At 38.5% G+C, this 16,639-nt stretch overlaps 1 protein-coding gene across 1 annotated transcript in view; it reads right to left on the bottom strand.

Annotated features, from left to right (window-relative positions):
• The window catches only part of KCNH7 (potassium voltage-gated channel subfamily H member 7), a 228,139-nt gene that overhangs the window by 17,865 nt on the left and 193,635 nt on the right, over nt 1–16,639 (bottom strand). The window contains exons 12-14 of the mRNA XM_068138751.1: nt 14,929–15,181; nt 9,842–10,047; nt 7,107–7,206 (exon numbers count right to left, since the gene is read on the bottom strand). Coding sequence (XP_067994852.1) covers nt 7,107–7,206; nt 9,842–10,047; nt 14,929–15,181 — 559 coding nt within the window. The remainder of the gene's footprint in view (nt 1–7,106; nt 7,207–9,841; nt 10,048–14,928; nt 15,182–16,639) is intronic.

The following is a 16,639-nucleotide window of genomic DNA, read 5'->3' as shown; positions in this document are numbered from 1 at the left end:
AAAGAAAAAGTGGAAATAGATTCTTTCCATCACAGATTTTTGTTGTCTTAAAAATAATCTTTTGAAACAGATACAGCTTTATCAAAGCTTTGCCATGTTCAGAACATGGCAGAGACAAGTGTTCTTAAAGGTCTGCATGCATTTCTTGAGATATTTCTTAAGCTGGTAGAAAGAATTTATCTAAAGTTCTAAGAGGCACATGGATTTGTGTTGTAAGTCCTTGTTCAGCAGCTTGGTACAGTAGCTGCTGTAGGCCTGTCAGACCTCAAAATCTGAAATATTGACAAAGACTTAAATCCTAAGACCTGGGGTGTGGCAATTCTTATATTCTTCAGCACACATTTGTTTCCCACTTTCACATTTGTAATCACTACGTTTCCCTTCAAATTAACCACTTATGTTTAGGACCGCCTATTTACAAATCACATGGTTGAATATGTGTGATCTTTGGCTAGCACTAAGAGAAAAAATGTATGTTCAGAAACTAATGCAGAAAGATTTCTGTTCCTAGGAAAAGTAGGTTACTGGTGGCATTTTAGGAAAGTTAAAACATTTTCTCCTCTCAGCAGTAAAAAGGTTTAAAGTTCTTATTTTTCTGTGACTGTTTTTAATCACAGAAGATTCCTTTACTTCTGATTTAATTCATAATTTGGCAGCTCCTGCATCTTCACAGGGAAACCTATAGATAAAAACTACTGAAATTCCATTGTTATACCAATTCCTGTTAATCTTTCAGGATTTGCATTGGATTTTAAGATCCAGTAAGTTTGATAGTGAAGGTGAAAGAAATTAATTGAACTGGAGGGAGCTGTTTGAATTACTGTTCTGTCTCAGTAAGAGTTTAGTAAGTTAACATGCCATTTGCTATGTTTCCTCTCTGAGCTATGAAAGCTTGGATGATTCTGGAAACAGGGAAGAAAAGAAACAGGGAAGAAACCTTCCCCCACAGTCCTGAACTAAAGTCTGGGCAACTTTTCCATAAGGAACTATGTCTCTATTTTTAAATAGACAAAAAAATCAGCTAGTTTTGAATAACTTAACTTGAGACATATTTAAACCCCCAAGAATTTAAAAGTTAGAGTGAATATGAAAACCTTCATTTATTCCTTTGTGCCATGAGTACAATCAGATAAGTTAGGGAGGGAGTAGCAGTCTTTTCTCTGATTTTACTTTGCTCTCTTTGGCTTTGTATCAACTTTAATGATTATCACATAATAATGGAAGGACAATTAATGATTTAGACTTCAAGAAAAAATACTGTACTTAAAAATTCAGAAATGGAGAATTAAAAACATGCATCTCAGAAGGGATTCAGAGCAAAGGCCAAAGGAGTTTTCTTATCAAGTTTGCATTTCTCTTTTACAAGGAATTCAGCTTTTACTGTAGTGCAACTATTAACTTTTATTTTCAGAGGTGGGCTAAGTGTAACTGCATACATTTTCATCAGATATTTGACTTCTGAAAACAGCTTGCCTGGGAGCAGCTCCTGGAAACAAGACTCTTCTCTGGAAGCTGTGATAACAGCAGTAACAATAATAGAAGCAGAGGGAAAACTGCAATGATGGGCTCTCTGATGACCATATACTTTCTGTTAGGGGTTTCATGGCAAAGGTAAGATTTCAAGGATATAATATCCTGTTTCAAGGCATAAGCTGCCTGGCAAGGTATTAATTGTTTCCTGGTTGTTTAACCACCTGACACTCTGGCTGAATATTAGAAACTGTTTTCTAATTAAACCCAAACTAACTTCATCAACATAATACTAACAATTCAATATAGTTAGGCAAGAACTTAAATTTTGATCCAGATCCTTACCCTACTTTCTTTCTGGGAACCCAGCACAATACTTGTCTGAGTCTATTCATAAAGTAAGCATTCAGATAAATAAGTTCATAGAATCATAGAGTCAGTAAGGCTGGAAAAGACCTCAGAGATCACCAAGTCTAACCTATCACCCAACACCTCATGACTAACTAAACCATGGCACCAAGTGCCACATCCAATCCCCTCTTGAATGCTACCAGGGACTCCACCACCTCCCTGGGCAGCACATTCCAATGGCCAATTACTCTTTCTGTGAAGAACTTTCACCTCAACTCAAGCCTAAACTGTGTCCTCTTGTTCCATTGCTGGTTGCCTGGGAGAAGAGACCAACCCCCACCTAGCTACAACTACAGCAATAAGGTTTGCCCTGAGCCTCCTCTTCTCCAGGCTAAACAATCCCAGCTCTCTCAGCCTCTCCTCCTAGGGCTTGTGCTCGAGACCTCTCACTGGCCTCATTGCCCTTCTCTGGACACGTCCAAGTGTCTCAGCACCAACAGAACAAGAGGACACAGTCTCAAGCTGCACCAGGGGAGGTTTAGGCTGGATGTCAGGAAGAAGTTCTTCACAGAAAGAGTGACTGGCCATTGGAATATGCTGCCCAGGGAGGTGGTGGAGTCACCATCACTGGAGGTGTTTAAGAAGAGACTGAATGAGGCACTTGGTGCCATGGTTTAGTTGATTAGATAGTGTTGGGTGATAGGTTGGACTTGATGATCTCTAAGGTCTTTTTACAACCTGCTTAATTCTCTTCTATTCTATTGTAATATCCTTAAATTGAGGGGCCCAGAACTGGACACAGTATTCAAGGTCTGGCCTAACCAGTGCTGAGTATAGGGGCAGAATGAAAGCTGGGGAAAGGGGACAAGATTGCGAGAGAGCAGGGGCAAGGAGGTGTTCCACCATTATCTTGGTACTGCTTCACCTCATAATTTTAGATGGGAGAATCAGTTCACAAGAGATTTCCTTCTTTTCTATATTGCCAGCAATGGCCTCTGGATACCTTATGTAATAAAGCTATGTTAATATGGTTTGGCTTCTTAGCCTGTATAGTACCTACAAGCACTGCACACTTAAGGTAGCTACAGTAATCAAGATTCAATTAGAAGTTTATTACAGCTCTAGCTATTCTGATTACTTTGAGAATAGATCAGTAGATACTTTTGGAAAAGTTTAGCCATGAAGCATAGCTCTCCAAATTAAAATTAAGTACTGTGTAAGTTAATGTAATTAATAACATGATAAAAATAAAACACTGCAAAATGCATTTCATATCCCAATTGATTGTTACAGTCTGTGTCAACATGAGGCAAGTGTCTGCAGTAACTGTGTAACAAGATATTATGAGGACTTTCTTTTGAGGCCTTTTAAAAATACATCCATGGAAATAAAAATTCTTTCTTATGAGTTTCCTGGGCCATCTGGCAAAAATTAAAGTTGTGCTAGCTGTGGGAATCTCTGGTTACTAATTTAACAATATAACTTTGTTGGAGCTTTTATTATCCTCTCAACTGTAGTCTGTGGGATAATGTTATTGGTTTTGGATCACAGTTAAAAATGCAGAATAAAGATTTGTTTCAGTGAGGTCATCATTAAGTTCCCAGTTAGCATGTTTACACTGGTTTATTTAGTCAGTATTTTAATTACCCTGCATGTGATAGAAATATTTTATGTGCCCTGCCAAAAGAACAAAGTGTGTCTATAATTGGCTCTGTAAAAAGTGTAGATCTACATAAAAAACAGATTAATCCAGAAATAACTTAATATATGATTGCTTCTAGAGCATCAAGAAAATTCTGTGAGTGCCCAGCATAGGTCCAGAATTTTTATAGCCTTCAGCTAATGGCTATGTGAGTTAAAGTTAACTACAAAGAACACCTTTTAATGAGAGTAGTTGGACACTGAAACAACGCCAAAATGATTAAGATTTTAGAAGAAAACATAAAAATGATGATAAGAAAGGTAGTAATGCTTGAACTTCAGAAAAGACTTTCCAATGCCTCAAATTTTCTGTCTGTTAGTGAACTTACTTATTCTCTGCCTACAACATTTGCGGTTTTCACCTATGTGTTTGGCTTTCATATTGATGTAACCCACTCCAGTTATGTTCCATTCAGCATGGGATAATCAATCTGCACTCAGATCTAGCAGAGCAAAAGTAACTTGTCGCTATGTATTTCCCTGGAAATTAGCTAACTCCCACAGAACTACTAGAGGAAAATGAGAAATGAGCAAGAAAGGATTGTATTCTGCACTGTTGAATGAGACAATTGAATACAGATGGAGCAGCTCATCATCCCTCAGTTTTCAGCAGGAGACTAACTTGCCAACCCAGCTGAGAGTTTTGTTTGGAACTGCCAGGCTTATTTTAAGCAGTCATGGAGAAAGTTTCTTGGCTAGCTGTTAAGCACCTACAGCAACTGACTAAGGCTGCACCTGTGCAAGGAATATAATCCACTATTCTGAAAGGTCTGTAATGAATTTCTTTTGGGTGAAAGTGAGAATAAGCTACTAGGTAGTGAATTTATTAATTTTTGCAAGGGACCTCTTGTGATACTGCAGTTCTTTCTGGAAATCAAAGAAGAAGCTGGTCCCTCAGGTAACCTTGTACTCTTGAAAATAACATTATGACAAAGTCCAATGTACTAGCTAAGATGAATTTTTCTTGACACAGGCAAGAAATGGTGGATATATGTATAGGTGGAGTGAGAAAGCCTTTCATGGAATTAGAAAAGTAGGGGTATAAACTGCAGATGCATAACAGGAAGCTGTGTTGATTTTGTTTAACCCCTGTTAAAACTTGCACAGGAAAAGTTACCATGGCAACAAGATCCAAATCAAGCTAGCATGAACTAAAGCCTGAGATAACATAATCTCATTTTTAGCACTAAAAGAGAGGAGAAAATCACTGATGATCACACTAAAGATGGAAGTGATATAATTTCAAGCTGCATAATATGCTAGTGGGTCAATAGCTGAAAGTAAAGAATGCCAGCAAAAAGATAATTTCATAAGTAACCCTCCTCCCTCCCCCTCAATAATTACGAATATGTAAAAAATATAAAAGTGAGAATGTTGAGTGACTCTGTCTAATTCAAACTTCAGTTTTGAAATAAAAATACAATTGTTAAAAGCTGTTGTCAACATGTATTTTTTATCTGCAAGAATACTGTGACCAGAAATACATTTGCTGCTTGCATGTTCAGGAATTTTGTCTTTTCAACTTCAGTTCTTCTGAGATGCTCTGCAGGATCATCCCCAAATATTTTTTTGTTTTAGAGACTAACTGTGCTGGATTGAAATACGATGCCAGGCCCTCTTATATGTAAAGTGTAAAATCAGTAAAATATTATTTCACAAGCCACCAGTAACTTGTAGTACTCTACTGCATCATACAGGATGTAGGATGGGCCAGAAAGAGCAGATATTGAAGGTCTGCTACTGTAAGGTGATTGCTGTGACTATGGCAACACACAGAGAATCTGAGCAGGGACCAAACAGCAGCAGCAAGTCAGTGGCACACAAGTAGCCTCAGTTCTTATTAAAGGACTCGATGACTGCATCTTCTCAGATGGTCTTCCAATGTACTGCACATTCATTTAACTCAGACATTACCAGATAGTGTGCCAGAGGAAGTTTAGGCTCGAGGTGAAGAGAAAGTTCTTCATGGAGAGAGTCATTCGTCATTGGAATGGGCTGCCCAGGGAAGTTGTGGAGTCACTGTCCCTGGAGGTGTTCAAGAGGGGACTGGACGTGGCACTTGGTGCCATGGTCTAGTCATAAGGTCTGTGGTGACAGCTTGGACTCAATGATCTTTGAGGTCTCTTCCAACCTTGGTGATACTGTGATACTGTGACTACTATATAGTCATTACCAGGACTAAGAAGCTTGTAACCAGCCTTTTATCTGCTTCCCCAATGGTGCAAGTAGGTTTTTTTGTTGTTGTTTGTATGTTTGTTTGTTTGGTTGGGTTTTTTTCCAAAGACAAAAGTGTGGGAATTATATTCCTTCAAAAGTAATGTACAATAGATGTTTCTAAGAAGATGTTCAGTGTAGTTTACTGGACAAGAACCATAAAAGCCTATGGGTCACCTGAGGAGCCTATTTGTAATTCTGCAGCAGGCACAACATGAAAGATCACTTCCATCTTGTCTAAGTGGCAGCATATGTTTTCTCATAAGAAATGCGAAGGTTGTTCGGGGCCTTTGTCAACAGATACTTTGTGAGAGCAGATTGAATATTTCATGGGGACATTTTCCTGACAGATTTGTTGTCAGTCTTGGCTTTCTGCCCTAAAGACTCTTTGATCAAACAGCAATGTCATTGTTATGAGTAGCCACACTCTGGGTTAAAGATTGCCTTCATCAAACATTATACCTGCTCTGTATGTTGAAAGCGTGCCTATTTATTATTGGCTACCCTGCAACTTTATAAATTGGTATTATGCCTCATTTATGATTGGTGTTTAACTGTGGAGTGTGAAAGACAGGCATACTAGAAACAGTAATTTGTCAGACAAACCATTGCACATGTTATTCAAGGAACAGTGATTTCCCTACATAAAAATGGAAACGTTGTGAATGTCGGCTTAGCTCTCCTCATGACTGTTGCAGTCTGACCACAGCTACTATGTACAGTTCCTGATATTTGTCAGTACTAAGTACTGGTGATATAGTTTAATATTTCATTGAATTTTCCTTCATTAGGATTACTCCCAATAGACTCTAAGGTGAACGTAAGCACTGAAAATGTTACCTGAACTCTTGCCAGGACAACCATTTACACATTACCATATGAATCAAAATCTGACTATGGTGAATATACTGTTTCCTAACAACAAAATAGTTCAATTCCAGGGAGAAACACTATCTAGTATCAAGTTCAACAATGCCCTTTGCTGAGGAAATAAAATCAGTGCTGCTGATAAATAATCCAAGCAGTTTGAAATGTTGTGTGAGAAAATAGACAATGTTTCAGAGGTAACCTACATACACACATACATATGTATATATATCTATTTCAAAAGCAAAAGCAATAAATTAGCTTAGTGCTTGAACACCTCTGCACTGACAGCTGTGATGTCATGCAAGGATGAAACTTATATCCTCTAGCCGTATATAACCATATAAGGAACAACATGCAGAGTATTTCTTCTGCCCAGCTGTATTCTCAAGAGCTGCTACAGTAATAGCCAACATGGCACCCCAATGTACCCAGAATTATCAAGTGAAATACAAATGAATAATGAAGCACTACTGTCTAACATAAGAAATGAAGTTAATTACCTTTCTCTATTTCACTTTGAAAGGACAATTTCCGTCTTCGTAGGTTGCAGTTATCTCCATCCATATCATTAGTAGTTTGTGATCTTATTATGAGGTCAGACTTGATTAATGAAATATGAAACATAATGACAGATTAGTCCCATCTAAAGAGAGCAGGGTTTCAATATGTGATTGACTGTTAATCATGTTCAAGCTTTAAGAAACGCAATATTACAGAAATCTATCTGTATCATCCTTTCCATCCCCAGCTAATAGCATTGCCCAATGCTAACATTACAAAGTTCATGCAGATTGAGTGAAAACAATGTCACCACCTGATGGTGAAACAAAGGTATTCTGACAATAAGTTTACATGGACACGTGTCCCTTTTTTATCAGCTTCCTGAAATTGCACAGATGTTGCTTAAGTAATCTTAGAGGAATTAAGGAAAAAACTCCACCAAAATCCAAATAATGGAGAAAGGATGCTACTGCAAGAAGTAACATGGTAAGTGAGTGTAATTAGATGCATACTTAATTACCAGGTAATTATTATAAAGGTTGCATTTTACTACAATAAATATAATGCTGACAAACACCAGACACTTGACCCCTCATTATTTTATCTTTCCCTTCTTCTCTATCAGATCTGGTTCATTCAGGTACTTATTTCCATAACAGAACACAATATTTTCTTTTTCTATCCATCCTATAGAACATGGATGTTGTTTTTTTTCCTTCCCCTCCCCCCCTCAATAAATACAAGATATATTTACCTCTTCTTGCTATTTCTTTAAAACTGAGAAATTTACAAATAGACGAATGTAAGACCAATGTTGTTCTTTGTGCATACATCCATGGCATTGGCTTCAGCCTGCTTCCTTTCACTGTGCTAGTGATGTTTCCCTTACTCAAGTAAGCAGATTTGCATGTGGGAGAAGGGAAGAGTGAAAGAAGTGGGAAGTGTTTATATATTCCTCTATTCCCTTCATTGTAAACCTAGTGAGTAAGGTCTTTCGGTAGTGGCCCACTGGTAGAATTAACTGTAAGAAGAAAAAGGCACTTTTACATAAATAGGAGGGCAGGAGCACAAGTTGAGGCAGAAAAGCCTATTATTCAGGCAACAAATCTGGATCTGATTGAAGTCTTGAAGATCAAAATGTGCCCAGCATTTCTTTTGAGGGATGATTTTCTGGATGGCAATAGACAATGGGAATTAAGTGGAATTTGTAGAGAAAATGGTGATTTGCAAGCTCAGATATATGGATGAGCTTTTCTTCCCTTCTCTTCCCTGCTTCTGGACATCTAGTGATTTTTCTAGGTGACTGGTACAGCAGTAAGAAAGAACAACTGAAAAATTTCTAAGGAACATGAGCAATGAGGGATTTCTTTGCGTGTTCCACATTACAACACAGAAGATGGAATTTTGTTTCAATTTTATCTGATCTAAGGAAAAATTAATCATATAACACTGATGACATGTAATAGCTGAAAATAGTTACTCAGAATAAAATTGTTAATGTGAACGTGGACTTTCAGTTTTAAATTAATCACTAAATTCATTGTTTTGTATTTCACATATAATTATTAATGATGACCTTTTCAATAAACTCACAAAGGAGACTACTTTTAAAACAAAGAATAGAATGAATTAGTCTTTTATTTTCAGAATAATCTTTTATTTTAAAAAATGCTCAACATAACTTCTTGTCAGAAGTTATATTTGTTTTAAAATTTCAGCTGAAGATTCACATGTAGTTAGCAAAGATGGCCCTATCATTCACAGCCCAGAACTTCAGTGTTCTTTGTCTCCTTGTTTCTCAAAAGGCCTTAGAGGCCAATTTATGTTAATCCCTTCTCACTGAACCTCTGTTTTTCCTTAAAAGTATAGTCACAAACCACAGGCCAACAGTCTCTTAGAAATAATGAAATGTAAACTAGTAATTGTGGGCAGCGCAGACCATGTTTAGTAGCCAGTTGCTGATACAATGCTGCAACTTTCTAGGGAAAGCTTTAGCATCATAAGCATGAGATTGGCAATAGCCTTTCCACTCTCCCTATCTTGCCAAACCTGCCCTTTCTTTTGCAGTTCAGACTGACCACAGCACTCTGAAATAAGGAACCACAGATAAATTTTCTACTTTCCCAAAGATACAATCTGTGCAAAACACAATGCTTTGGCTGGTCACTGTGGGACAAGAGAGATTAAGAGATCCCTGCAAATCTGAAGACTTGAGTGAAATTTGAAAAGTCCCTTGCATGGTTTTAGTCTCCTAGAAGGCAGGGTGCACTCCAAGATAAGAGAATTAACACTTCGTGTTTTATTACTAATCACAGAATTAATCCAGATAATCTGTTTTATCTTTATTTTACAGCTGTACAATTATATTTAGTATCAAAAATTCCCCTTGTGGTGACCCAAGCTATTGTCCTCTGAAAACCCCATATTTTCCATTGCTTTAACACAATATCCAAAATCTCCCTGGATGAACCTTTAATGCCATTTAAATATAGAATGAAATGCTGTTAAACTAACATCATCTGAGTAATTTCATTGACTTCTGCTGTGTTTAACTGCTTCAATAGGAGCAATCAGATGAGCATATTTTTCTAAAATAGGATTTAGCCTCAGGCTTTTAGCTTTTAATTTTGCTAGCCTTGTTGGTTTTTTTCAGTTGCTGTTTTTGCATTTGTTACTGTAGGACAGATTTGGCTCAATATTAAGAAAAAAAAAATAAATCACTTATTATATGTACCTTTGCAGTTTCATCTCTGAGATTAAAAGTCAGTTCTAGATTGGTGAGAAAGAGATCAGAAAATTCAGGGTACATATCCAAAACTTCCAGTAGATCTTCTCGCTGGATTTTATGTAAGTCACAGTAAGTTAAAGCTCTCACATCTGCATTTGACTTTCCTGGTTTTGCATAAAGATGTACCATCTCTCCAAAAATATCATTTTTGCCTGCAGAAAGAAAATTAATTGCAGGTGATTATTTTAAACGTGAATAAGCTATTAAACTGAATGATACATTTCTGCAAGATAATGTTGTAGAATACTTGATTTTATATGAAGTGATACAATCAGAACACCACTGCACATATGTTGTAAATCAAAAGTAAAATTCTTAAAGTCAGTGAAATTACATAGCCATATAACTGTACCAAGCTAAAGAAAAACCTAATGTCATCACAGTTTTTCTTCAGTTCCATGAAAACCTGCTAGAGCAGGTTCCTTTGGTTTTTCTTGTAAAAGTATTATTTCTTGATTTAAAACATGTTGTCAAGATGAAAAAGATGCAATCTGTGTTGTTCAGGGCCTGTTTGGCCTGGTATAATATTTTAATGAGAATTACATGTAGTAGAAAATTACTTTGAAAAATCTGTTTCAGAGGGTATGCAAAAGTTTCAAGATGCAGAAGTAATTCTGAAGACACTCTTCAAACTCAGCTCTATTAGCTTTAACAAACACTATTACAAGTCTTTCCATCAATGTTGACACATTTGTGGTACCGGTTTGCTAAAGCACCATCTCTACTTAATTGCTCATTTTCCCCAAATCTGCACCCAACCTTCGTCAGTGCAGAGCAGGCAGAGTCACAGACCAGTGAAAATATGTTCTAAAGCTTGTAGGCTTACCTGCAGAATGGGGCTTAGGGCAGAACTACAAAAACACTTCTGGAAAAGGACACTGGTCATACAACTGAGAAACAGTAGACTGGTGAAAAAGAATACAGGGGTGATTTTGCCTCTCTGTTGAGCATTGGTGACTTCTATATTAGGTTACTGCAATTAATCCTCTCCTATGAGAGGATTAAGCCTCTGTGATTCTGTGAATTAGTTCTGGTTTCTCCATTTTCTAAAAAAGGAAGCTGAAAATTGGGTGAGCAAGCAGATAAAAGATGCAAAACATAGTTTAAGGGCCCATTCACAGCTAGGACCTTGAAGAGCACAGTCTGTTAAACCTATCAACAGCAAGATTAAGAGGTAACCAGATTACATTGCATATATCTTTTCAGACAGGAAATAATACTTGGTGCTAACTAGCTCTAGATTATGATAAGGAACACGTAGCAATAGCCAATGGAAAGAAATTGAGGCAAGATAATTTTATACTGGAAACAAAGCACACATTTTAAACGATAAAATTGATTAAGTGTGAAAATAAACTGCCAAGAAAAGTGATCACTTTTTCATTATGATATGTCTTCAGGTCAAAACTCATTGATTTTCTTTCATCAAACACAGTTCATTAGACACAACAGATCACTAAAGGTATGGAATGTAACAGGAGTCAGTGATATAAAAGAGGTCAGCCAATATAATCTACTAGTTCTTCTGTCCTTAATGTTTATGAATGCAGAGGTCTCTATTCCAGGCATATAATACCTTCCCTGCAATATGACTATTGACATGATAATGGTATTTTCAGATCTTGTCTGCAGGGCTGAAAGAGGTGTTAGATTCTTTGAGGTCCACAGCCATCATATCTTTTAAGGATTTGGCACAGAATTACTGTTAGGTCAGTACTGATCAGAGCATCTGACAGTGCTGACAAGTTGAAGAAAACTGGGGGACAAACCCAACATTTCTCAGAACTTTGATTTCTGCAAGGAAATTGCAACACTTGTTAAAGGTGGCAACTTCATCCATACTACCTCTGTTGAACTGAAGTCTCTTTGACCACAGACACAAAGAGTAGAATTTTTATTTACATTTCTGTGTGGGTTTTTCAGAAAGAGGAATTATCTAAAAATATTTAGTTAGTGTTAATAACCTGTTGGGTTTCTGTGTGATTTCATTGCAGACTAATTTTCATTTCTTCGAGATATCACAGACTCATTGGCTGGAGCCAGCTGCCTACGGGGCAGGTTCCTGCCTCATAGGAATGCAACAGATGTTTCATAGTTTCATAGTTTCATTCAGGGTTGGAAGGGACCACACGGATCTTGTTCCAACCCCCCTGCCATGGGCAGGGACACCCCACACTAGACCAGGCTGGCCAGAGCCTCATCCAGCCTGGTCTTAATCACCTCCAGGGACGGGGCCTCGACCACCTCCCTGGACAACCCATTCCAGTGCTTCACCACTCTCATGGTGAAGAACCTCCTCCTCACATCTAGCCTGAATCTCCCCACCTCCAGCTTCATTCCATTCCCCCTAGTCCTGTTACTACCTGAGATCCTGAGAAGTCCTTCCCCAGCCTTCCTGTAGGCCCCCTTCAGATACTGGAAGGCCACAATTAGGTCACCTCGAAGCCTTCTCTTCTCCAGACTGAACAGCCCCAACTCCTTCAGTCTGTCCTCATAGGAGAGGTGCTCCAGCCCTCTGATCATCCTCGTGGCCCTTCTCTGGACACATTCCAGCACCTCCATACCCCTCTTGTAATAGGGGCTCCAGAACTGGACACAGTACTCCAGGTGGGGTCTCACCAGGGCTGAGTAGAGGGGGAGGATCACCTCCCTCGACCTGCTAGCCACACTTCTCCTGATGCAGCCCAGGATCTGATTGGCTTTGCGGGCTGCAAGTGCACACTGAGAGCTCATGTTGAGCTTTTTGTCCACCAGCACCCCCAAGTCTCTATCCTCAGGGCTACTTTCCAGCCAGTCACTGCCCAGCCTGTATTTGTGCCTGGGATTGCCTTGACCCAGATGCAGGACCCTGCACTTGCTCTTATTGAACTTCATGAGGTTGGCTTGTGCCCACCTCTCCAGCCTATCAAGGTCCCTCTGGATGGCCTCCCTTCCCTCCAGCGTGTCTGCTGCACCACACAGCTTGGTGTCATCAGCAAACTTGCTGAGGGTGCACTCAATGCCACTGTCCATGTCACCCACAAAGATGTTGAACAAGACAGGTCCCAGGACTGATCCCTGAGGGACTCCGCTTGTCACTGGCCTCCACTGGGACATGGAGCCATTGACAGCCACTCTTTGGGTGCGGCCATCAAGCCAGTTCCTTACCCATCTAGTGGTCCACCCATCAAACCCATGTGTCACCAGTTTGGAGACCAGGATGTGGTGCGGGACAGTGTCGAAGGCTTTGCTCAGGTCCAGGTAAATGACATCAGTTGCTCACCCCTCATCTATTAATTTTGTCACCTGCTCATAGAAGGCCACCAGGTTGGTCAGGCAGGATTTGCCCTTGGCAAAGCCATGCTGACTGTTCCCAATCACCTCTTCACTATTCTTTTGAGCGAGTAGTGACTCCAAGAGGATCTGCTCCATGATCTTTCCAGGCACAGAGGTGAGACTGACTGGCCTGTAGTTCCCTGGTTCCTCCTTCTTACCCTTTTTGAAGATGGGGGCAATGTTTCCCCTTTTCCAGTCTGTGGGGACTTCCCCAGATTGCCATGACTTTTGAAATATATGTATGTGGGCATACAGAACAGTTTCTTTCAGCTGTGGCTGTGCACAACTGTCTCTCTGCTTGGACCACCATTCGCTGGGAGCGGAGGGCTCCATACTATGGCTGCTGTTGTGAGAAGCTGTAGGCTGCCAGCAACATAGTGGCATTGCCCTGCAGATACCTGAGTTTCTGCTGCAGTAAGATAGCACAAGGATCTGATGTGTGTAAGATGCAAAATTTGACCAGCCTGCATCTTTGGTCCAGGAAGAAATTAGTGACTTCTTAAGCTTGTAAGTTTTGAGATTAACTGCTTGATTAACCACAGGTGAAGACACAGCAAAACCTCACAGTTAGACTTGCATGCTCCCTACTTTGCTTGTGCCTAAATCTGATTGAGCTGATGAGGTGCAACAGCATGAGATGACAAATTATCCTGATAATACCATCTAAACCTAGGAAAATACTGCTGTAGGCACAGTTTTGTACTTGTGCTCACATATCCACCCTGCAAAGTGCCAGCAGAATTATCAATCACAAGTCGATCGATAGCAACATACTACTACCAGACCACATTTTGCTTCAGCTACTTTTCTGGCTGTTAGGTTTTACAAAGGATGGTAAAGAGAAAGTAGAACTTACAAATGATGTTACATCTACTTTAGATTTCCATACAACAAAATTCTTAATAATCTACTCAGTTATTATTTGCATTCTTATTACCTGATATCACATCAGAGAAATAAATCAGTATACTTGTTTAAGAATGTTTTTAATTATTTTAGTTTTTAAATTGCTGTAGCTAATGAAGTCTTGTTTGTTACATATAGGAGCCATAACCAGCTGCAGGTGAGCTCCTGGTTGGATTGAACGTTGCTCTGAGCTATCTTCATTGGGAAAGAAAACAGGCAACTCCCCATGTGCAACAAACAAGAACATCTTAATAAGAAATGTAGGGAAAATAGTAGTGTTACGCTTAGGTATCAGTCTAGATCAGACTGATCTGTTATTGTCTTCCTTTTCTATATACTCAGTGAGCAGAAGCAGACATTTCTGAAAACCTTTAGAAGACATACTGAATGCCTAAAGCAAAGACTTTTTTTTCTCTCTCTCTCTCTTTTTTTTTTTTTTTTTTCCCCCTTTCTTCTGGTTAGGATGTAGTGAGTCCATGTGCCTCAATACCTTCGAACACTGTTCAAGAAAAAAAGGTAACTTTGACTTTGTTTTTTTTCAGCATGACCAAAACTGGAGTAATTACATATCTGCTTGCAGTTTACCACTTACCTGGGGATAAATCTCACTCCTGCCCTTTTAGATATCCAAGCACACGGGCTATTTGGTACACACAAATTGTTGTAGTCATGTAGACTTTGCTCCTTAAACAAATCATGTCTCTGCCTGATTTTAAACAACAGTGAATGAAACATTTACAAATGTCCTTCCCCTGAATGGGTGATTTCTTTTCAATCCCCTGACTCTTTTAACTGCCTTGTAATCAACTTACCAAGAATAGCTACAACAATGTCACTCTTAAGGATTTCAATGGAGCCTCTTGATACAAAGTAAAGAGCAGTGAGAACATCTCCACAATGCACTAAAGTATCTCCAGGCGGTGCATGTGTTGTCTTAAATCTCATAGCCAAAGCTCGAAGACAGCCTTTGCTGGCCCCACGGAAAGCTTTGCAATTCTGAAGTAAATTTTGGTTGAGGTGCAGGCAAATGTCAGCTTGTAGACATTCTGGAAACCCCTTCAGGACCTGGAAAGTCAAACATAAGGATTTCATGTGAATGCTATGAAAATTACTTTAATTTTTTAATGTTTTCTTCCTGGACAGAAAGAAAGATGTGACATACCAATAGAGGTAGCCCTTAGAACTCTCAGAGTGTTAAAATTTAACAAAAGCATAGTGTGATTTATGTTGCAAAGTGTATACAATGTGAATGGCAATGTTCCTACTAATGTCTGTAATGCTTACAAAATTTGCTATTAAGATTTCTTTCATTTCAAGACATAGTATCAAGGTATATGAGCAAATATACTGCAGTAAAAGAACAAATAAGCCAAAGGGAGATTTTTGATTGAATTTCACTTGTTTGGACTGATATGTCTTTTCAAATGAGAGGTTTTTGCTGAAACAATGACATTTGTGAAGTGAGTGCTATCTAAACAAGATCAGGTATTTTTCAGACTGAGATTTTTATGTTAAATGTATTCTGCTTGTAAATCTTGAACCAAGATTTTTATTAAAAAGAGCAACATGTATTACTGAAACAATTATGTTATGCAGATTTACAGAGGCAGATCATTACTTCAGTAAACCGTAGGACTAGTTGCTATGATTCTTGCTCATCTCTTACTTGGAACAATGTGAAATTTTCTGAAGTAAAAGCCATGGGATTCCTCTTGTGTACCATGGTAACGTTAGGGTTTTTAGAAGAAAAATTGAGCTACTTACAACATAATCATTTGGTATAAGCTTTTCTAAATTGTCTAGGATCATATAATATCATATTATTATTATCATACCAATAAACACTTCTGCTACTGACTGCCCACCTTGTGATTCTGCCTGCTGTATCAAGGAATGGGCCTGAGATTATTATGCACCACTCCTTACGTTAAATTCTGTTACCTGCTGTCACTGATGTTTATGGATCATAAGCTTTCCCTGGGATGGACTACCTCTGTTGCATATTTCTAAGAACAAAACATGAACTGATGCTACCAGACTTATGAATATATGAGCAAAATATTTCCTTTTGTTGTTAGAGCATTCTGTTAATACATTCCTGTTTATCATCTGCACTGTTTTTCTATAAACATGTAAATATTGCTGCACAGAAAAAAATACACAAAATACACTCACTTGTTGCCATATTAATTCTTACTTCAGCCCAATAAAAGTCTGTGCACTCACTCTTGTTACATAAAGATATTCACAACTCCTATCCCTTGCTAATGGAGCAGATGAAGACATTTCTGATATATGCCTTCTGTCCACACAAGCCAAGCTATGATTTGCAAATGAAACATTGGTACCTTTAACTGAGTTGAAATGTTTCTATGATTGCTAATTGAAATCAATGCTGTAAAATAATAAACAGAATGTTTTAAAACACACAAATTTTAGGAGGTATAGGGCATTGCCAAATGAAATTTATAAATCATCAGGAAAAAAAAAAACAACAAAAGAAAGCCAGCATTCAACAACAGT

The sequence above is a fragment of the Melanerpes formicivorus genome, unplaced genomic scaffold, assembly GCF_026170545.1.
Source record: "Melanerpes formicivorus ecotype bairdi unplaced genomic scaffold, bMelFor1.0.p_v2 SCAF_5, whole genome shotgun sequence".
Classification (NCBI taxonomy): Eukaryota; Metazoa; Chordata; class Aves; order Piciformes; family Picidae; genus Melanerpes; species Melanerpes formicivorus.
Note: the sequence above shows the minus strand (reverse complement) of the source record. Positions and strands in the feature narration are given on the sequence as shown.